This window comes from Tachysurus fulvidraco, chromosome 10 (assembly GCF_022655615.1).
Source record: "Tachysurus fulvidraco isolate hzauxx_2018 chromosome 10, HZAU_PFXX_2.0, whole genome shotgun sequence".
NCBI classification, from domain to species: Eukaryota; Metazoa; Chordata; class Actinopteri; order Siluriformes; family Bagridae; genus Tachysurus; species Tachysurus fulvidraco.
The window spans coordinates 24,051,260-24,074,909 of NC_062527.1; the positions used below are offsets into that span (position 1 = coordinate 24,051,260).

General features: G+C 39.1%; 1 protein-coding gene, 1 long non-coding RNA gene and 1 pseudogene across 2 annotated transcripts; 2 read left to right on the plus strand and 1 right to left on the minus strand.

Annotated features, from left to right (window-relative positions):
- Window positions 1-2,374: 2,374 nt before the first annotated feature.
- Window positions 2,375-3,081, plus strand: LOC125145685. Its single transcript, XR_007144120.1, has 3 exons — window positions 2,375-2,558; window positions 2,706-2,865; window positions 2,948-3,081. It is a non-coding gene; the product is annotated as an uncharacterized LOC125145685 (long non-coding RNA).
- Window positions 3,082-3,333: 252 nt separating this feature from the next.
- Window positions 3,334-23,602, minus strand: LOC125145717 (annotated as a pseudogene).
- Window positions 10,824-15,370, plus strand: LOC125145678 (class I histocompatibility antigen, F10 alpha chain-like). Its single transcript, XM_047819493.1, has 7 exons — window positions 10,824-10,980; window positions 12,539-12,811; window positions 12,918-13,205; window positions 13,298-13,591; window positions 13,749-13,877; window positions 14,347-14,403; window positions 14,859-15,370. The coding sequence occupies exons 1-7, from the start codon at window positions 10,920-10,922 to the stop codon at window positions 14,879-14,881; spliced, it is 1,125 nt and encodes a 374-aa protein (XP_047675449.1). The 5' UTR covers window positions 10,824-10,919; the 3' UTR covers window positions 14,882-15,370.
- Window positions 23,603-23,650: the final 48 nt, after the last annotated feature.

Below are 23,650 nucleotides of genomic sequence, written 5' to 3' on the forward strand. Positions count from 1 at the left end.
CTCAAACCAAAAAAAATTGTAAAAGATGTATGTGTTTCATATAATGTTTTACTAATACAGAAGTTCTTTTTGGCCTGTTAGGATTTGGAAACAAAAATTAAGGCATTGAAAAGACAGCAACAAAAAGCTCGTAGAAAATCAAAAAAGATCATTTTGGCTCTTCAGAAAAAAATGAAAACACTTCTGATAGTGAACACTCCTCCAGAGAACTTGAATCAGACTACTCATCAGACGACTCAGGAAATGTGCTGAATGTTGTGGAGCAGCATCTAAATGAAGACTTGCAAGAACAGTATGATTCAGAATCACAACAGAATACCATAATTAATATGCAAGATCAAGTGCTATGGTATGAAATTGACAGACTAAATGATTCCATGGATGTTACCAGTGAAAGTAACTCAGAGCTAGCTTTGTCTCTGGAGAAAAAGCTGTCTGAGTGGGCAATGAAATTCAACATCTCCATGACCTCTCTCACTCATTTGCTTAAGATTTTGAAGGAACATGACATTGATGTTCCAGCAGACGGACGAACACTATTGAAAACACCTCGTTCTGGCAGTTTGAGAATAACAGAAAAATCAGGTACATTTTAACTTTGAAAATGTCCATGCACTCATTTGGCAATATTATTCAGAAATTTCACTGAACTGTAAAATCTTGTTTTTGATAGGTGGCAAATACACATATTTTGGATTAAAGGAAGGTCTTACGCATACTCTGTCTGAGCAAGAGACTTCAAAATACGACCACTTTGAGATTTCTTTGAATATTGATGGCCTTTATTGATGATATTTCAAGTCCAAAAATCTCACAATGTGGCCACTTCAGTGTGCTGTCATCAACATTGATGAAGTGAAAAACAGTCCTTTTGTTGTTGCTCTGTTTTCTGGAGCAAAGAAAGCAAATGATTTGGAGTTTTTGAGGGATTTTATGGAGGAGCTGCAAGAACTGATGGAAACAGGCTTTAAAGGGAAGAGAATTGTCCTCAAAAACATCATATGTGATGCACCAGCACGAGCCCTCATCAAAGGAATAGTTCAGTTTAATGGCCGCTATGGCTGTGACTTTTGTGATGTAAAGGGAGTTCATGAGAGCAAAATGCTTTTTTTGTATAAAGGAAATCTCAGAACCAATGAGTCATTTAGACAGAAGACAAATCCTGAACATAGCTGTCCGACATCACATACCTCCTGAATTCAATAGGAAACCCAGGGGGTTAGATGAACTGAAGCACTGGAAAGCAACTGAATTCTGAACATTTTTGCTTTATACTGGACCAGTGATTTTGAAATATGTTCTCGATAAGGAGTATATTCACTTCCTTTCACTTAGTATTGGAATGCGCATCTTGTACAGTGAAAACCTAATGGAGCATCGTGATTATGCAGATGAGCTGTTAACATATTTTGTTGAAAAAGGTAGCAGCCTGTATAGCATGAGTTTCATCTCATATAATGTGCATTGCTTGCTACATCTCACTGATGTTGCAAATTACAACAGATCATTACACTATTGTTCAGCGTACAAGTTTGAGAACAATATGGGTCAAATCAAGAGGTTTATCCGTGGTTCAAGTGATCCACTGATTCAAGTAGCTAACAGATTAGCAGAGAGGCAAGCAATATCAAGTTCTAAGAAATCAAATGTTAACTCTGGTACGCCAAAGACAAAAGAATGTTACAGAATGACCAATGATAGCTACTGCCTTATACATGGAGTTCAAGAAAATCTGATCTTTTGTGAGGTTTTTTGCAGAATGGAACCTTTGTACACTAAGCCATGCGACTCCAGAATAATTGGCATATTCAAAGGATTTCGGAATCACACTAAAATGTTACATACTGACACCACTCAACTGAGACATAAAGCAATCATGATACCGTTGTCCTTGATTGATAAAGATGAATACAATGCGGTAGCGCTTATACCGCTCATGCATTCAGTTTGATTAGTTAGTCAAGTAAGTCAGTAAGGCAGGGTTTTTGCCTTTTTTATTGCATGTTATCCTGATTTTGATCCAAACACTATGAATAATGTGTGTGTGTGTGTGTGTGTGTGTGTGTGTGTGTGTGTGTGTGTGTGTGCGTGTGCGTGTGTTTTTTGTTTTTTTTTACATTGTACCAAATGTCCCCACAATTAAAGTGAACCACCTACATGTGCATTGTGGATAAAACGACCAGGGAAAAAACGGTTTAATTGATGTAGAAAAATAAATATAGAAACAATATAACTGATTTAGATAAATGCAATTTCACTGACCTTATGTATGTAATTTTGATAACAGGGAAGGAACCAAAGGAAACAAAATGCAAAGTCACCATAAAACATCCTTTGCTATATAACAATCTAACTTTACAATTTTTCAGATCTGAATACTAAGATACTCCAACAACTTCAAATGCTGGAACAGAGACAAGCTGTCATCATGAATGACTTGGCAAAAGTTAAGTCTGTTCTCATGAAGCGGGCAGAAGAAGATGCCCATGAGGAACTTTTTAAACAACAACAGTGCTCCAGCTTTGAAACGTTTGAAGCCTTCTTATCGAGAGCTTTATGTTAGTACTACTATATAAATTTAGCGTTTATTTTTACAACAAAGCCACAGTTTTATTTTTTTATTTTTTTGCAGCAGATACCATGTAAAAGAAATGTTGAAGCCTGGTATATTTTAATCATGACAATATTATGTATGTTTTTGTCAGGTACACTATCTCATCCATACTCACGGCAGCTCCAATATAGGTGAGATGGTGAGACAGGCTTTAAAAAGCATAGCGTCAGACAATGTTCTCTGTCTGTATAACAGAACGGGGAAAGATGGGAAGAAGGTGTTGGCACCTGTGCTCCTGACATGTTTGAAAAGTAAGTGTTTAAGTTTTGGTTTGTGCATCTGGATGCTGCTATAGAAATTGTAATGTTAACACCTTGCTCTTTGTGTTTTTAGAATGTGTCAGGTCTTTTCACAAACAAAATGAAATAGAGGTGAAGAAGCTAAAAGTAACCACCAGAACAACACCAGACGCGGAATGTATTTGCCAAGTAGAATTTTTTTTGTCCAACACCAACACCAGGCTGACAAGGAAACCAAATAAAGGAAAAAGCTGACTTTTTGTTTGATTGTTTTTATTAATGGAAATAAAGACTGTGGGTGTAAAAGTTTGAGTTAACTGAATCATTTTAGATAACAGTGAACTAACACAATTATTGCATAGTGGTGTTATATGTGATCTCACAGTATGAGCACACAGTGACCACAGTATGAGCACACAGTGACCACAGTATGAGCACACAGTGACCAGAGTATGAGCACACAGTGAGTGTGATGTGACCTCATATTTCCACCACAGTATGAGTGCACTGTGATTGTGCAGTGACCTCATGTTGTGAGCAAAGTATGAGCACACAGTGAGAGCTCTGCGTGGTTACACTTTTAGTTAATAAGTAGGTCTTCAACCGCCGCTTGAAAATAGCCAGTGACTCAGCTGTCCGGACCTCTAGGGGAAGTTCATTCCACCACCTTGGTGACAGAACAGAGAAGAGTCTTGTAGTATACTTCCCTCTTACCCTGAGAGATGGTGGAACCAGTCGAGCAGTGCTGGTAGATCGGAGGTTGCGGGGTGCAGTGTGAGGAGTGATGAGGGCTTTGAGGTAAGAGGGAGCTGGTCCATTTTTGGCTTTGTAGGCCAGCATCAGTGTTTTGAATCGGATGCCTTCAGCTACCAGAAGCCAGTGGAGGGATCGCAGCAGCGGGGGGTGTGGAGAACGTTGGCAGGTTGAACACAAGCCATGCAGCTGCATTTTGAATCATTTGCAGATGACGAATTGCGTTCATAGGAAGACCTGCCAGCAGTGTGTTACAGTAATCCAGTCTAGAAATGACAAGAGACTGAACAAGTACCTGAGCAGTCTGTATGGGGGAAAATGGCCGAATGCTTCTAATGTTGTAGAGAAGAAACCGACATGAGCAAGTCACATTAGCAACCTGAGAGGAAAAGGACAGTTGATTGTCCATTGTTACCCCAAGGTTGTGAGCTGTGGCTGAAGGGGAGATCAGATCGTTGTGCAGGGATACAGCAAGGTCATGACCTGGGGATGAATCACCTGATGATCAGCAGTTCAGTTTTCTAGGATTGAGCTTTAACTGATGAGCAGTCATCCATGATGAAATTTCTGCCAGACATGCTGAGATCCGGTCAGAAGCTGTGGCATCTGCATACACACTGCATACGCACACACACACACTGCATACGCACACACACACACTGCATACGCACACACACACACTGCATACGCACACACACACACTGCATACGCACACACACACACTGCATACGCACACACATACACTGCATACGCACACACACACACGGCATATACTGATCTCTGACCACAGCTAATGACTCTCTCTGTCACTCGCTCGCTCTTTCTGTCTGACACCACTGACCACTGACACCACACTGACACCACACTGACACCACACTGACACCACACTGACACCACACCGACACCATACAGACACCATACAGACACCACACTGACACCATACTGACACCATACTGACACCATACTGACACCATACTGACACCACACTGACACTACACTGACACTACACTGACACCACACTGACACCATACTGACACCACACCGACACCATACTGACACCATACTGACACCACTCTGACACCATACTGACACCACACTGACACTACACTGACACTACACTGACACCACACTGACACCATACTGACACCACACCGACACCATACTGACACCATACTGACACCACTCTGACACCATACTGACACCACACTGACACCACACTGACACTACACTGACACCACACTGACACCATACTGACACCACACCGACACCACACCGACACCATACTGACACCATACTGACACCACTCTGACACCATACTGACACCACACTGACACCACACTGACACTACACTGACACCACACTGACACCATACTGACACCACACCGACACCACACCGACACCACACCGACACCATACTGACACCACACCGACACCACACCGACACCACACCGACACCATACTGACACCACACTGACACCACACCGACACCACACCGACACCACACCGACACCACACCGACACCATACTGACACCACACTGACACCACACCGACACCACACCGACACCATACGGACACCACACCGACACCACACCGACACCATACTGACACCACACTGACACCACACTGACACCATACTGACACCACACCGACACCACCCCGACTCCATACCGACACCATACCGACACCACACTGACACCACTCTGACACCATACTGACACCATACTGACACCACACTGACACCACACTGACACCATACTGACACCACACTGACACCACACTGACACCACACTGACACCATACTGACACCACACTGACACCACACTGACACCATACTGACACCACACTGACACCACTCTGACACCATACCGACACCATACCGACACCATACCGACACCACACTGACACCATACCGACACCATACCGACACCATACCGACACCATACCGACACCACACCGACACCACACTGACACCACACTGACACCACACTGACACCACTCTGACACCATACTGACACCACACTGACACCACTCTGACACCATACTGACACCACACTGACACCATACTGACACCACACTGACACCATACTGACACCATACTGACACCACACTGACACCATACTGACACCATAATGACACCATACTGACACCATACTGACACCATACCGACACCACACCGACACCACACCGACACCACACCGACACCACACTGACACCATACCGACACCATACTGACACCACACTGACACCATACTGACACCACACTGACACCATACTGACACCACACTGACACCACACTGACACCATAATGACACCATACTGACACCATACTGACACCACACTGACACCATACTGACACCACACTGACACCATACTGACACCACACTGACACCATACTGACACCACACTGACACCACACTGACACCACACTGACACCATACTGACACCACACTGACACCATACTGACACCACACTGACACCACACTGACACCATACTGACACCACACTGACACCACACTGACACCATACTGACACCACACTGACACCACACTGACACCACACTGACACCATACTGACACCACACTGACACCACACTGACACCACACTGACACCACACTGACACCACACTGACACCATACTGACACCACACTGACACCACACTGACACCACACTGACACCACTCTGACACCATACTGACACCATACTGACACCATACTGACACCACACTGACACCATACTGACACCATATTGACACCATACTGACACCACACTGACACCATACTGACCCCATACTGACACCACACTGACACCATACTGACACCATACTGACACCATACTGACACCACACTGACACCACACTGACACCACACTGACACCATACTGACACCACACTGACACCACACTGACACCATACTGACACCATACTGACTGATTGTTATAAATAAAATCATTTGATTATGGGATGTCGTTGACTTGACACTCTGTTCTGTTCTGTCGTTGACTTAACATTCTGTAAGAGCTGCAGCTTCATGAACAACAGCAATCTCCTGACTAGATGTGGACGTCTCCAGGCCAAAAGACACCGTTGACAAAAGTTTATGCAAATTTATGCAAAGTTCTGTGGCAAATTGGTAGACCTGGGATTCGAACTCACAACCTTCCAATTGGTAGTCCGACACCTTAGCTGCTAGGATAGCACAGGCCCACAGTTTTACACCTGCGCCTACACTCAAGCTGACAACATGCCAGAATTCCTGTTGCGGTCGAGCCTGAAAACCAAGACAGATAAATCATTACAGTACAGAGTCCAGGTCAGTGTTGGTGGCTTCAGCTGTCGTGTAGTAAATGTCTCCTGATGTTTCTCACTGTTGGTGAGACCAAATATTCTCTATAGGGTTTAGATCTCGGACTGGGTCTGATGGACCTGTTCTCAGGCCACTTTTGCTTGTTTTTGCAGTGTGTGTTTTCTTTGGAAAATCATCTTGCTGAATAATAACATATTCTCTCTATAGAACATATTAAAGAAAAGGTTATACTTTTTTATTTATGGGAAGCAAGAGTTTCTGGAATGTTCCTTTGTATTCCAAAGTGACTTTTCCCAGTGAAGCAGATCACCAGAACATCACCCATATCTTACCAACACATATAATAACATCAAACCATCACCCCATCATACGATTATAACATCACACCATCATACCTCACACCTTCATAACATCACACCATCACACCATCATAACATCATAACATCACACCATCACACCATCATAACATCCTACCATCACATCTCTTCCTCCATGCTTAACTGTGCTAGAGCAGCCTTCACTAATTCATTATTTTGTATAGCACTTTGAACAATTCCCTTGTCTCATAGCAGCTTTACAGAAGAATAGAAACAGAAGAAAGAGAAAATAAAGAAAAAATATATATAAGAAAAAGAAAAAATAAGAATAAAAATAAATGAATGAATTTGTACATTTGTTTCATTCATTCATTCATTCATTCATTCATTTCCTACCGCTTATCCGAACTACCTCGGGTCACGGGGAGCCTGTGCCTATCTCAGGCGTCATCGGGCATCAAGACAGGATACACCTTGGACGAAGTGCCAACCCATCACAGGGCACACACACACACACACACACACACACACACACACACACACACACACACACACACACACACACACTCTCTCTCTCTCTCTCTCTCTCTCTCTCTCTCAGTCACTCACACACTACAGATTTTTCCAATTTAAATTTGAATTTGAAAATATTAAAATGTATGATACTATATATATCTATCCCTGTCCCTAATGAGCAAGCCAGAGATGAGAAAAGCAAGGAAAAACTCCCTGAGATGATAAGAGGAAGAAACCAGACTCAGAAGTGCTTTATGTTAGCATCAGATTAGTTTCAGTTCTGCTCGCTTTCTTTAAAAGCGTAATATTTTACTATTTGTGGTTTGGTCTTCATAAGTGACATAAGTTCATGTGCTAACAACCCTTCCTTTAAAATAACGTTATCACCTAGATAGTCACATTCTTCTAGATGTTTCTCTGAGTTCCTTATGAGATGGATCAGTGTATCACGAACATAATGACACTGTTTATGTGTTATGTGTCGTAATGAATAGATTGTGAGCGGTCACAGTAATTGGCCACTTAAACAGACTGTGTTTCCAGGACTGAGGAATGTTGATGGCTTTGATGTGTGCGTCATGGAGGTCGTAACCAATGGCAGCTTCGAATCTGAGGCTGTGACGGTGGGATGAGTTTGAAGCGATACGTATTTAAAGAAAAGGATGATGAATGGGGAAAAGACACAAGGAATTCTGCCAGAAGGTACTTTCTAGAGTGTCCTGTATACATTCAGTCCATTTATGCGTCTTCCTTGGCGTCACTCTTGAGATCACTAAACACTCTGCTTTTGTCCTTCTGTGTAGATGAAACTCCAGACATTCCACATCTGCTCGTCTCTGCTCATGTCATTGCCGTTGCTCTGTCCTGAAGGAGGTCTGAGCTTCCCTCTGCATCCCGTCTTACCTGATTATGAAGCTGCACTGATCGAGGCCTGGGTGAAGCTGATGGAGAAGGTGGAGATGATGGAAGCGGGCAGGAGAGCTCTCGGACCCTCTGTGAAACACCTGATGTAGATGACGTACTACAAGAGAGGAGAAGAAGAGGAAGACATGGATGAAGGCAGTGTTGTATAAAGTATTAGAAAGCAATACTTGAGTATAAGTACAAGTATAGTACTAGAAAAAGACTTTGGTAGAAGTGAAAGTCACCTTTTAGAATATTATTCAAGTAAAAGTCTTAAAGTATCTGATATTTACTGTACTTAAGTATCAAAAGTCATTTTCTGATATTTAATGTACTTAAGTATTTGAAGTCAAAGTAAAAGTAAAATTTCAGTGATTTTCAGTAGGTATAAGATCAGGGGCAGTTCTAGGGTTTCATCTTTAGGGGTTTTATCCCTCAGTGAGAATTTAAAACAAGAAGAGGTTTATATTATATATTATATGACTACATAGTAAGCAAAAGTTATGGTGTTATTAAATGGCAAAAGTGGACACCAAAATGTTATACATGATGTAATGATGCCAGTCTTGAATCAGATCAGTTCATGTGTGTGTGTATTCTCTACAAACAGTGTGTCTGATGAATGCAGTCATTAATAAACAGATATTCACACAGACCAAATCAATAAATATTATTTTTATTTAGTATTGATGTTGCATTAATATTTAGTTTGTGCTACAACTCTGGTAATAAGAATAGTGACATTTCACTGCTTTTGGTTGCCCCCGTTATAGATAAACGCCCCCAGCTCTGACTGCGCGTGCACGCTGCGCGTACCTGTGCTTCTCCGTACAGCGTGCGGAGCGTAATACAATCTAGCAGCAGTGATACACCAAATCTCCCTTATTACAGTCACACACATTTCTGCTGACTTTATTTTGTAGTAACGAGTAACGAAGATGCTTAGTGGAAATATAACGAAGTAAAAGTTTACATTTTATCTAGGAAATGTAGTGGAGTAAAAGTGAAAGTTGACAAATTTAAATAGCGAAGTAAAGTACAGATACGTGACATTTCTACATAAGTACAGTAACGAAGTATTTGTACTTCGTTACATTACAACACTGGATGAAGGTGCTATACAACGAAATGAAGTGCTCTCGTCCATCGCCGGGGGTCTTCGGATTCCGTTTCGGGAGGAAGTGATAAAGAAGGAAAGAAAAGATGTGTGTGTGTGTGTGTGTGTGTGTGTGTGTGTGTGTGTGTGTGTGTATGTGTGTGTGTGTGTGTATAGGGATTAGTACATATGTATATTTATACATATATATTACAGTATATGTATGTGTGTGTGTATGTGTGTGTGTGCGTGCTTGTGTGCTTGTGTGTGTGTGTGTGTGTGTGTGTGTGTGTGTGTGTGTGTGTGTGTGTGTGTGTGTGTGTGTGTGTGTGTGTGTATGTGTGTGTGACTCATTTTAAGTGCACATACATGAGACAGTTCTACGATGGTTTCTGTTGTCGTACATAGAAGTTTCCACATGTGGTTAAAAATATTAGTGAATCCTGGATCAAATAAAACACTAAATATATTTGCCATAAATCTTTGACTAGTTTTCACTGTTTCTGCTTTTAGGATAAAATACAATGAAGGTAAAATAATGGCAATGACTTTTTACTTAAGTACGTGTCAGAGCCCAAACTTCTTTACTTTAACTTGAGTAAAAGAGTGTAGTCACTACTTCTACTTTTACTGGAGTCTTTTAAAAAAAAAATGAGTATCTGAACTTCTACTTGAGTAAAGGATGTGTGTACTTTTGCCACCTCTGAATAGGGATAAATACAAACACATTTAAATATAAGTCTAATAGTAATCTTGATATTTTGTATTGTATTATTCTTTATATTAACTTTTAAGTGTTATGTAAAGCTGTTCTGATACAATGTTCATTGTTAGAAGTGTTATACAAATACATTTGAATTATTATTATTATTATTATTATTATTATTATTATTATTATTATTATTATTATTATTATTATTATTATTATCTCACACACACTACAGTGTCATTTCCAGCGTCTTTAAGCTCTGATTCATTTCAGAACCCTGAACATGTTCAATCTACCTGGATATTAATTACAGCCCGACGCTGATTGGTTGGATGCAGATAAAAAAACTGTCATTGGTTGGTCTTGACCACGCCTCCTGTCTCCTGGAGCTTCCGTGTACTAACTGAGTAAACAAGTCAGTTTGTGTATCAGACTTCTGTAACTGAGGGATCGACCTGAGCTCCACACCATGGGGCGGATCACGGTTGTGTTTTCACTGCTCTTCTGTGCCTTTGTGCCAGCTTTCGGTGGTCAGTGTCCGTTTATATTACTTTAATATTGTGTGTGTGTCCGTGTGTGTCCGTGTGTGTCCGTGTGTGTGTGTGTGTGTCCGTGTGTGTCCGTGTGTGTGTGTGTGTGTGTGTGTGTGTCTGTGCGTGCGTGTGTGTGTGTGTGTGTGTGTGTGTGTGTGTGTGTGTGTGTGTGTGTGTGTGTGAATCAGAATCGAAAGTAAAAGAGTAACAGGAAGATTTTAAAACAATCAGTTTTTCGTCGCTTTAATTGTATTTTAGTCGTGTTTCAGCTGAGATCCTGTGAATAATGAACACTTAACACTTAACACTCAGACCACAGGGAGGAACTTTAGTGTTTATGGAAGATCTTTAATGTTTGTATCTCATTAACATGGCGGATTTCTTCTGACTGCGCCAGTGTTTTGTTCACTTCGTTTCGTCACTGATTTCTTTTCTTTCTCAAATGAAATCAAGCATCAATTATTTACTTACAAATTAGAACAACATTAATTAGTCAACAAATTAGAACAACCATTTTTTCCAAAAAATTTTTTTTTATATTTTTTAATAATAATATTTTTATGATGTTAAAATCTGTGTTTCTGTTCATAAAAACACACAAATGACTCGGCTTTTAATTTGATCATGAAGTGGAACATTAAGGAGACAATAAGAGTCACAGTACAGTAACCTGTTGGCATTGGGCCATAAGGGTGGGGGCAAAGTGAGCAGGAAGTGTGTTTTATTGTGTTTTATTGTGTTTTATTGTGTTGATAAAAGTGTTTTGTGCACTGAAACAGCAGGAATTATTTATTTGTTTGTTTGTTTGTTTATTTATTATTTCTTGTATACTTTTTTCATCAGTTGTATATCTAAGTGTACACATTATAGAACAACACAGAGTCCATGTGTGATATGTAGACTGATGTAACCTAAGAAGAAAAAATGTTTGCATGTGATTTGTGTGTTGAAGAAAAAACAGAAAGTTTAAAACTTTTTCTAAAACTGAAAGTAAACGTGTGATGTGACAAAATACAGAACAAAGTGCCACATAATGTTCAGCCTTTTTCTCATTTTTATTGGATAAACTGTGATGTGAAATGGAATTAACTAGAATTATGTCATTCATTGACAGAATAGTAGCCCATGTTCAGTCTGAGAAATTAATTACCTACTACTAGTTTTATATACAATTAAAATGTATAGATGTGATTACATGAAAATTCACGTGTCACTGGTAAAAAAAACAACAACCTGTAAATGAGATATTTTGGGAATACACGCTGTTAGAGCTTCATAATTTATTTTACTAATAAAGTATTTGTAACTCATTTAGTGAGACCTGAATTTAATACGCTTTTTGTCGCCCTCTAGTGGACTGACAGAGACTTGCTCTTTTTTACCAGCCACTAGACCAAGTTGATTTCTAAATTCATTTTATGATCCAGATCAGAGCTTTTTACTGAGCATCAGTGAGGTGTCCAGTGAAAATTGCCTTGTGTTAGGGTGAATGTATAAGATTGTTTTTTTGTTTATGGTGAGTGGCTACACTTAGTTTTTTTTCCCTCTCCTCCAGGTGAACACTCACTGTTTTACACCTACACGGCTCTGTCTAAACCTCTCAAGCTGCCTGGAATCTATGAGTTCACCGCACTGGGCATGCTCGATGACCGAGAACTCGACTACTACAGCAGTGAGACTCAGCTTAAGGTTCCTAAACAGGACTGGATGAAGGAGAAGATGGAAAAGGATTACTGGGATAAAGGAACTCAGTCCCGTAAGAGCAAAGAGCAGTGGTTTAAGGTCAACGTGGACATCCTGATGGAGCGAATGAGACACAATAAGTCTGGTTAGTTCAGTTTTATTCATCATTACTCATTAAATGTCAGATGTCATTTCTTTATGATTCTTAATGTCACATAGTTCTTATCTTTACTGCACTGTCTCCATTTCAGACCTTCATGTTCTTCAGTGGAGACATGGCTGTGTGATTGAAGGTGAAAACGGAAATAGTAAATTTGTGAGAGGAATTGATGAGTACAGCTACGATGGTGCTGAGTTCCTCTCCTTTGATGATGAAAACTCGAGGTGGATCGCTCCAGTTCAAGCTGCTGAGCCGACCAAAAGGAAATGGGATGAAGTTTCCATCCTTAACACATACACCAAGAGCTACCTGGAGAAAGAGTGTGTGGACTGGCTCATCAAGTTCATGTACTATGGACAAGAAGAACTGAGAAAACATTGTGAGTATCCAGGATTTGTTACTGAAATCATTTCAACCTTGACCTGAGTCTTACTGCTGTAGTAATATTTGAAAATGTTTCTGTCTTTTCAGCTGAACCAAATGTTCAAATATTTGCAAAGAAATGTGTAAAAGACACTAACAAGTTGACCCTGTCCTGCCTGGCCACGGGGTTCTACCCTAAAGATATCCAGATGTATTTGAGGAAGGGCAGAACTATTCTACCTGATCACCTGGTAACATCAACAGGAGTGAGACCCAATGGTGATGGAACATATCAGCAGAGGAAGAGTCTTGACATCCTGGTGGAGGAAAAAGATTCTTATGATTGTTATGTAAACCACATCACCCTCGACAAACCAATAGTCATTGATGGTAGACATGAAGGTAAACATAGTGGATTACATACTATGATATAATGTCTTTGAAATAGTTTACATTTAATGCTGTAATTGGTAGAAGTTTTATTATTGGTATGGAGGAAAGTTGTTGTACCTGCTGGAAGTTCCATTATTGAGGTTTTTGTTTTGTTATTTCTTTGAAGAAATCCCATGCCTAGATTGTACTGTACCAAAGATTCAGGGTGGTATCATTGGGGGAGTGATTGGAGCTGTTGTCATGCTGGTTGTGGCTGCAGTCGTTCTCTTCGTCCTTATAAAGATGGGAATATTCAGTGAGTATAACCAGATAATGCCGAAGTTTTATACACATTCCAGTCACAATTCAAGTCAGTTCACATTAATGCCTTCTCTAAAAATGTTTTAAGTATGTGTCCTCTGAAAAATGATTGACTGAAATATTATGAGCTCTATGGCAGCACACAAGGTGGCATTTTAAGCAGAAATAATGCATATAATGCAAAAAGCATATAATGCATGTAGGCTTATCCAGAGCTACTGAGTGCAGATGATTCCTAGTAACAGCACAAGCTTTCCATGAAAGTACAGGATCATGTGACCAGAGTGCTCTTTGTATATTTTAGTAAAATTATACAGATTAGAACCTTTGGTCTTCAAACAGTGGAACACATCATGTCACATCACATCAAATGTTCATTAAAACTTTTTTTTACAATAGAAAGACCAGTATTTAGTAATGTGCATATATATTTATAAGTTGTTCTTTTTCTTTAATCTGTTTAGCTTTGCAACATAACAGCAGTTCCCCAGCAAACAACCATGCCAATGTGCTGCTTATGGGTAGGTGGTATTTATGCTTGGACATTAAATATGAACTGGTGATTAGGACCTTAAAGAAATAAGGAAAAAATCCTGGTAATCCTGATCAATTTATCTATAAACACTTTTGGTTTGAAAATAGTATGTGAAGGATTCTCATGTTCTATCTGTATAAAGAGCTGTTTGAGATGTGGGACATTTAACATACAAAGTGTTTAACACTCAGAGCTTAACACTGTACATTTACTTAACATTACTTGTAGTTAGCCAGTGTCAGTAATATGTAATGATCACTTTAGCCACAAGGTTAGTTTTTATCAGCGGACACATTTATAACCTGTAAGATCAGTGAGTACATGATGTGATCTGTTACCTATTGTTTTCTTTTTAACACTCGAATGAAACGTCAATGAAAATCTTTTACAGTCATATTTATTTATCTATTTAATAATGAATATCATTTATATTTCTTTTAGGTGCAGGTGACAGGGAAGTGTAAACTTTACATAAATCCTGTGGATAAAGAGTTTGATCTTGCTCAAGTCTGATCAGACCTGGATCTTTTTCTTGACTTGGAAGTCATTGATTCAGCCTTCCATCTAAGTGTGAAACCTTCAAACATAAATGAGTCATTCTACGAAACGGGTGCCATTTGGGTCCGCAACATTTGATGAGATGCATAAGGCACAAAAATGTCCCAAAATGTGCTTACAAAGCTTAAAGTTATTCATTGAAGTGTTCTTGTTAACATGATGTATAATAAAAACACTATTCTTAAAGAATAACATACTATTTTTAATAATTTTGCATTAGTACATAGCCATTTTCACATGTCCATGTTGACCAACATGACATTTGCATCTAAAATATCACCAAATTAGTTATGTATTTTTTTTTAAAAAGATATTATTTTCAGAATTATATTTGTGTCCCTTTTCACATAAGATATATTTTATTCAAAATAAACCTTATTTTTTTGTAAATATTTTATGATTTGTGTGCGTCCTTCAATTTGATTTACCACCCCGTCACACTAACTTGTTTTATCAATAAATAATGTACTGTTGCAATAAATGACATCACAAAGCAGAAGTGACATCATTGGAGCCTTGTTGCCACCAAGTACAAAAACAGTCAAGTACTGACATTCCTCTACATTCTTTATTTGTTGATTTTTCATGTTAGGCAGCTTCCGTCAAGCTCAAACCAACCACCCAGTCACGCAAGATAGAGAGGGAAAACTCATTTTTATATATTTTTTAACATTATTAATGCAAATAAAATTATATTTAAGATAGAATGCATGTATGCATGGTGAGGAACTTGACCACATGGGAGACATGCGGCCATTTTGGGATGATATTTACCACCCCGTCACATACCACCCCGTCACATGTTTTATTGTGACGGGGTGGTAAGGAATGTGACGGGGTGGTTCTGCTTCCCATTTGAATGTGAAGATGTGTGAAATCAAGGATTCTGATATAGGTTGATATTTTGTATCTGTTAACCCTGTTTTGTTTATTCATTCACTCATTACAGTATGTCACACAATCACTCTCTTTTTCACTCACTCTCTCTTTCACTCACTATGTCACTCACTCACTATGTCACTCACTCACTCACTCACTCAACCACTCACTATCTGTGTTTAATGAAGAATGTTACATTTAATAACATTTGCAGATAGATCTGTCTCCATAATGGCTCCATTAAGTGCTGCTGAGAGACAACGGCGATGCCGTGCACATCGGGATGCTGATCCTGAGAGGAAGCAAAAATATCTAAAGAGTGAGCGTCAGAGATGGAGACGGGACGTAGAGCAAGGAAAAAAGAAGAAGATTAGTGATCTAAGAGAGAGAGGCAAGCGTCAGCTGCATAAAAAGTGGAGGAAGCAGAACAAGAAGATAAGAGAAAGCAAGAGAAAGCAAGACAAGGTCTAAAGGGTGGAACGAGGAACTTTTTTGAGGCAAGCCATGGCAAGGAGTCCCCTGACAGTGTTGGGGGAACCTTGAAAAGAACAGCAGACAAGCTGGTGACCAATGGCCGCGACATACCCGATGCCCATGAGCTATATAAGGCCCTAACTGAAATATCTAGAACTGTTAAGTCATGTTGATGATTTTATGTATCATCTGAAGCTGTTGAGCAGGCATTGGAAAACATGAAAGGCAAGAATCCACCAGTGCCATCCACAATGAAAACCTACCAAGTGGTCACATCCAGTCCAGGAGAAATCCTTTAACGGGAAATAAGTTGCATGTGCTCCACGCAAAAGCAGCTGAGATGTCAATGCTTCACAACAAATCATTTTACTTTTAACATGACAGCCCAAAAGGTGCCAACAGAAGCAATTGCTTGGGAAAGTGGAGATCTCATTGGGAAGTGGTGCATGCTTAAATATGACAATGACCTTTCTCCTGGGATCATCATGGAGACAGATGAAACGCATGCCCTGGTAAAGTGTATGCACCGTGTAGGTGTCAACAGGTTCTTCTGGGCTCCAAAAGATGACTTGATGTGGTATCTCTTCAATGATGTGCTCGAAATCCCTCAAGCACCACGGCCTGTGACATCCCACCACATGGAAATCCAAAGGGATGTGGATGCGACTCTCCCAGTCACTGTAATGATGCTCTTTTTTTAGTTTTTCAGAGCATGACCAAAGTTTTCCGTTAAATTTCCAATGTTAATGTTTCCCCTCCCCCGTTTTATAAAGTTTATAATAAGCATACCATAGAGATACACACTTTGTCCATACGACCCTGTCACAGTGAACCACTCCGTGGCATCAGTTACCACCCTGTCACAGGGCCATTTTGTTAAAAATGTATTTAAAAGAAAATAAATTTTACATAAATTAATGTTGAATGATGTTCTTGTTGTGTGGACTAATCAAATAAATGTAACTTTATTTGAATTTTTTAAGTGTATTCGTTTTTTAAGTACAAACAATGAGGCCATTGAAAAGTCAAATTCATATTTCAAGATTAAAAAACTAAGAATAATTATTTAAATTAAATTACAGACTTTCTATTGATGGTTTCCAATAAAGGGACATTTTACTATTAGGAAAACATTAGATTTTAAAAATATATTTCTTGTTTTACTAATCTTATCCCATACATATTGTCCGTGACGGGGTGGTAAAAAAAAGACTCCCTTGCCAGAATAAAATTGATAATATTATTAAGGATTTTGTGCCTGAGGTGGGAAAATATGTTTTTTGGAGGATTAACATAATATTTAAAGTTGTAAGTAAAAAAAAAAAAAAAAAAAGTTTGTTCTTAATGAAAATGTGGACAATTGCAAAGTGGAAATGGCACCCGTTTCGTAGAATGACCCAAATATCTACTTCTCTATTACAAACTTGTAGATCTGCTTCCCCTCAGCTTTGATCATTACTGAAGGTATCAGTAATTTCCAGGCTCTTTAGAAGAAAGCACTTTCTTTACTGCTTAAATAACCAGAGATGGGGGACTTGAGTCGTATGACTTGACTTGAGTCAGACTTAAGTCGCAAATTTGAGACTTGCTTGACAAATATTAAAAAAAGACTGTAAGTACTGTAAGTAACTGGCAGCACGGTTGCCAGAAAGTTACTGTTAAAATTTTTATAAATACAGCATAAAGCTGTTATTTTCTACATTAACAATACATTACTGTCAAAAGCATTAACAGTTAATGTTTATTTGCACTTTTTTTAACTGTAAACTACAAATGTTATTATACTGAGAAATGGACTTGAAAAAACATGTTTTAATACAATGTACAAATATAGCCTTTAAAACATTACAAATTGAACAAAATGCAGTATAACTTCAAAATGTGCTTAATTAAAATTTTGAAAAACAAAAGCCACTTTTAAAAATCTCAACAACAAAAAATCTCCACCGAAATAAAAAGTCTATTAGCCTACTATACAGGGCAAAGTAACATTACAATACAAACGGACAACACAAAAAAAATTGAACCAGAATTATTCTTACTGAGTAATTTATCGCGTAACTTATTCTATCAAGCTAAATTGGACCGAAGCAATCCAAAATACAGCCAACTTTAAAGAAACAAAACGGCAACACTACAGTTATGTACAAATTAGAACAAGCGTACCCAAATTTGCTAGGATTGGGAACCGAGAACCGGTTCTTAATCAGAACCGGTTCTGTTTTTTAACAGGAACCGGAACCACGCAGAATTTTTAAGTTTCGTTTCCAAACGCGGTTCCGATGCGATGATGGGCAAAGCACAGGGAGCAGTGACTTTAAATAGCCATGTCTTACCTCATGAATATTAATTGTTTACACTGTTTACAGACACGCAACCAAATTAACGTAGTTTACCACAGAAATCAGTCACTCGCGCTGCTCTGCTGAGGTTCGCTTTGTGTTAAACATGTCTAAAAAAAAGTCTAAAGTGTGGAATCATTTTGCAAAACTACAACAATGAAGCAAATCTACCCCTCTGAGAGGGTTTTCTCCACAGCGGGAGATACAATAAGCCAGGAAAGGTCTCATTTTCTCCCAGAGAAAGCAGACATGTTCTCTTTTCTTCAGAAAAATTGCTAACTGTTTTGCTAAGTTGTAATTCTGGATGATAAATTTGATGTTGGATTTATTTAAATTCAAATTTATATGAATTGAAATTCTCTGTTTAAAATATTTAAAGTGATTAATAAACACAAATGGAATTGTTTAAGTATTGTGCATTATTTTTCACATTTCTTTTATTATGGAATCGGAATCAGAACCGGGAATCGTAAGGCAGAACTGGAACCGGAATCGGAACCGGAAAATTTCTTTTGATACCCAACCCTAAAATTTGCAAGCACAACATGATCAGAAATCAATATTTTGTCCAATATAAAATAAAGGTATATTAGGCAATAAATTAAAACATCTCAAGCTAAAATTAGCAAACAAGATGACAATCATTTCAGTGTGTTACAGATACATCAGTATTACTTCATGGCTATGGTGTTAAAGGCTTACTTTGCAGAAGAGTTTACTTCATGTATTTCAGTATATCTGAATTAGAAATCCAGTTATGACGCAGTTGGCATGTTGACTGGTTTAGCACTGAAATGGACGTATAAAATAATTACAACCTAAGCATCCACAATTATTACAGTTATTTGCAATTGCAAACGTGTATTTTGTGTAAATAGACAGATTAACAGATAATAACTTGACTTTTAGTTGATCATTTGGAATCAGAAGTGGCTTAGATGAAAGACAAAGGGCTCTAGATTATGCTTATTTTACCGAAATAAAATCTTATCATGTCTTGATGTTTAATTATTTAATTAGGACAGAAAGGTGGAGGCTGACGTATGAGAAGGAGCACCATCCTGCTGAAGAATTTGCCCTTTCCTGTGGTATGTAATGGGCAGCAAGAAGGTCTTGATACCTCAGGCTGTTGATGTACCCCAAACCATGATTTTTCCTCCAACGAACTTGACTGTGTTCTGTGTGAATCTTGGGTCCATGCGGGTTCCAATAGGTCTTCTGCAGTATTTGCGATGATTGGGATGCAGTTCAATAGATGATTCATCAGAAAAATCAACCTTATGTCACTTTTCCACAGTCCATGTTACAGTAAATAGAAAAATGTTTGGAACAAACTGTAACTGAACAAACAATGCATAATTGAATGATAAATAGTTTTTATATAAGTGTATGAGTGCATTATGGTAGAGCATTACGTTAGCATCGCAAAGGTCGTGGGTTCGATTCCCAGGAACACGGATACTGATAAAATGTATGTAACTCAAATGCACTGTGTGTAAAAGTGAGTAGAAAATAAAAGTGTCTGCTAAAGGCATGAATGTTAATGTCATGTAAATGCAAACATTGACTTCTGTGTCTTGTTTTTGCTTTTCTTGTTTTGGCAGCATGCAGGAAACGGGGTTTAAGAGGTGGGTGGGGGTAGTAGTATACCACTTTTTTTTTGAGGACTACACCACTGGTTTTATCTAATTTTATACAACTGAGGGTTAAAGGCCTCAGGGGCCCAGCGGGGTCTTAGTGTACCTGGGATTTGAACTCAGGACCATTTAATTGATAGCCAAACACCTTAAGCTCTGAGCTGCCACATCCTCTGTAGTTTAGCATTAATTGATAATTAAGCATTAATTACAAGTTTAACACATTACTTATGCTGTGAAAGCTTTAGAAAGGAGACGCAAAAAAAAGCAAGTCTGTGGGATTGGGGTAAGTTATAATCAAACACATATTCACACACTCCTTGCCTGCTCGCTGTCTTCATCCTCATGGCTGAAGGTGAAAACATCATAAATAGAATAGACTTTGCTTTTTCTGTCCAAATAATCAGAGCTTCTATTTCTGTAGTAATGAAATAAAAATCTATCTGATTTCTCTATTTTAATCTAATGTTGACTTTATACTAGCAACTCGTGTGAGGTTGGTCCTTGTTAGCTGACTGCCGAGGTCCGATGTTTGCTTTTCACTTTATACTTTACTTCACTGTGTAATTTGTAATAAAAGTGAAATATTTTATTTGTACTTGCTTTAGAGAAGTTTTAAGTTTGTTTTGGGACAGAATACTTTAACGATCTATATAATAATATTTTGGGTTTCTGATGTGTAAAATGTAGCTTTGGTGAAATTCATTCATTTTCTACCGCTTATCCGAACTTCTCGGGTCACGGGGAGCCTGTGCCTATCTGCTCGTCTTTGGGCATCGAGGCAGGATACACCCTGGACGGAGTGCCAACCCATCACAGGGCACACACACACTCTCATTCACTCACACACTACGGACAATTTTCCAGAGATGCCAATCAACTTACTATGCATGTCTTTGGACCGGGGGAGGAAACCAGAGTACCCGGAGGAAACCCCCGAGGCATGGGGAGAACATGCAAACTCCACACACACAAGGCGGAGGCGGGAATCGAACCCCCAACCCTGGAGGTGTGAGGCAAATATGCTAACCACTAAGACACCGTGCCCCCAGCTTTGGTGAAATTATTATTATTATTAAATATATTTTTCTGAAATAATATATATATATATATATATATATGTGTTCACATTTATTCTGTTTCACTGTAGTAATAAAGAAAATTCAATAGAGTTCTCATCAAGTTCATATATTTAAAAAAAAAATCGGAATACAATTCTGAAAATAAAGAGTAAATGAGTGTGTGATGCTGTTCTGGTGAAATACTGACAGGGTGGTGTCATGGTGTGACTACATGACTATGTTTTTATGGTAAATTGATATTTAAACAAATTAGTGTCTGTTTCTCACAAATGTTCTAGCAGATAAGTGTAAAGTCCTCTGTAATGAAGACGTCTGAAAGCTTAAACGTTCAGGTTTACTGTGGAAGAGCTGACACTGAAGACTAGTTTCAGAAAAGGTCGATGATGAACTCAACATGTAATAAATAAATAAATAAATGTCAGCTTATTAAGAATTACACACAGTTTATTTATGTTCAGCTCCTCTGTACAAACCCCATGAATCAGCTATTAAGTCCAAGTTAAAGAGGTTAGGAAATATTAATACACAAGAATAACACAAAGTTTTATAAGATAAAGATGTTATGAACATATTAAAAAGTGTTTAATCCATTTTTATGGACCAGTAAAATAAACAAGGCTGACTTTGTTCTGGAGAGCATTTTCCCCTGTAAGATTAGCATTAGCATTAGCATGACTGAGTGAGAAGATCTCTACTTTAAATTCATATAGAAATAAGCAGCACTTAGCTAATGCTAGTTAAAGTGACTAGCTGGTTAATCTGATGTAAACCTGAACGTGTCTCTGTACTCTGTTAGGAAGAACTTAAGATAACTCGATAACGGAATTCAAGCAAATCGATTCATCAAAGCTTCAGAACCGACACTTTGTTCTCAATAGCGCTAATGAAAGAGTCGACTCTTTGGGAATGAACTCTCAGTCAGTACAATAGTGCTGCTGTGTCTGTAATTTAACATGACTCGCTGATGTTTACATCGTTTACATTTCAAGCTGCTATCGAATGTACACACACACACTCACACACACACAAACACAGACAGTTAGAAAGACAGACACCACACACACTCTGTTAGAAAGGCAACACACACACTTGAGGTTTTGTTCAAACTGACCACCGAAAATACCCTTTTGGCATCAGCATCAGCATCAGAATGTGGAAGCATTAAACCCAAGCCTACTTGTTCTTAGCAGATATTGTCAGACAACCGGGGCTCCTGAGAGGAAAAGGACAGTTGATTTTCCATGGTTACCCCAAGGTTGTGAGCTGTGACGAAAGGGGAGATCAGATCATTGTGCAGGGATACAGCAAGATCATGACCTGGGGATGAATCACCTGATGAACAGCAGTTCAGTTTTGCTAGGATTGAGCTTTAACTGATGAGCAGTCATCCATGATGATATCCAATGGATGATATCTCTGGTAGACATATCATCCATGATGATATGTCTACCAGAGATGCTGAGATCCGATCAGAAGCTGTGGTATCTGAGGGTGGGAAAGAGAAGATAAGTTGTGTATCATCAGCATAGCAGTGGTAAGAGAACCCATGTGAGGAAATAACTTCACCAAGAGAGTGAGTATACAGGGAGAAAAGAAGAGGACCAAGTACTGAGCCCTGTGGGACACCAGTGGAGAGTCTGCGTGGAGCAGATGTCACTCCCCTCCATGTTACCTGATATGAGCGTCCTTCCAGGTAGGAAGCAAACCATTCCAAAACTGATCCGCAAATCCCAAGACTCCTGAGGGTGGATAAGAGAGTTTTGTGGTTTACCGTATCAAATGCTGCTGAAAGGTCAAGGAGGATGAGGACGGATGACAGTTTGGCTGATCTAGCAGCATGTAGTTTCTCAAAGACATCCAAAAGGGCTGTCTCTGTGGAGTGAGCTGCTTTAAAGCCAGACTGGTTGGGATCCTGGAGGTTGTTCTATAGACAGACAGTTGATTATAGACAATGCGTTCAAGAATTATTGAAAAAAACGAGAGAAGTGATACTGTAGTTACTGATGTCTGATGGATCCAGAGCAGGTTTCTATCTTTTAGGATGGGAATAACCCTTGCTCTCTTGAAAGTAGTTGGTACCTGACCAGATGCTATGGATCTATTGATGATAGTGGTAATGAAGGGCAGAAGGTCTTGTGAGATGGTCTGGAGCATAGTGGAAGGGAGGGATCCAATGGGCAGGTGGTAGGATTACAAGACTGGATGAGTTGTAAAATCTCTTCTGCTGCTACAGTTGAGAAATGTGACAATGAAGGAGTGGG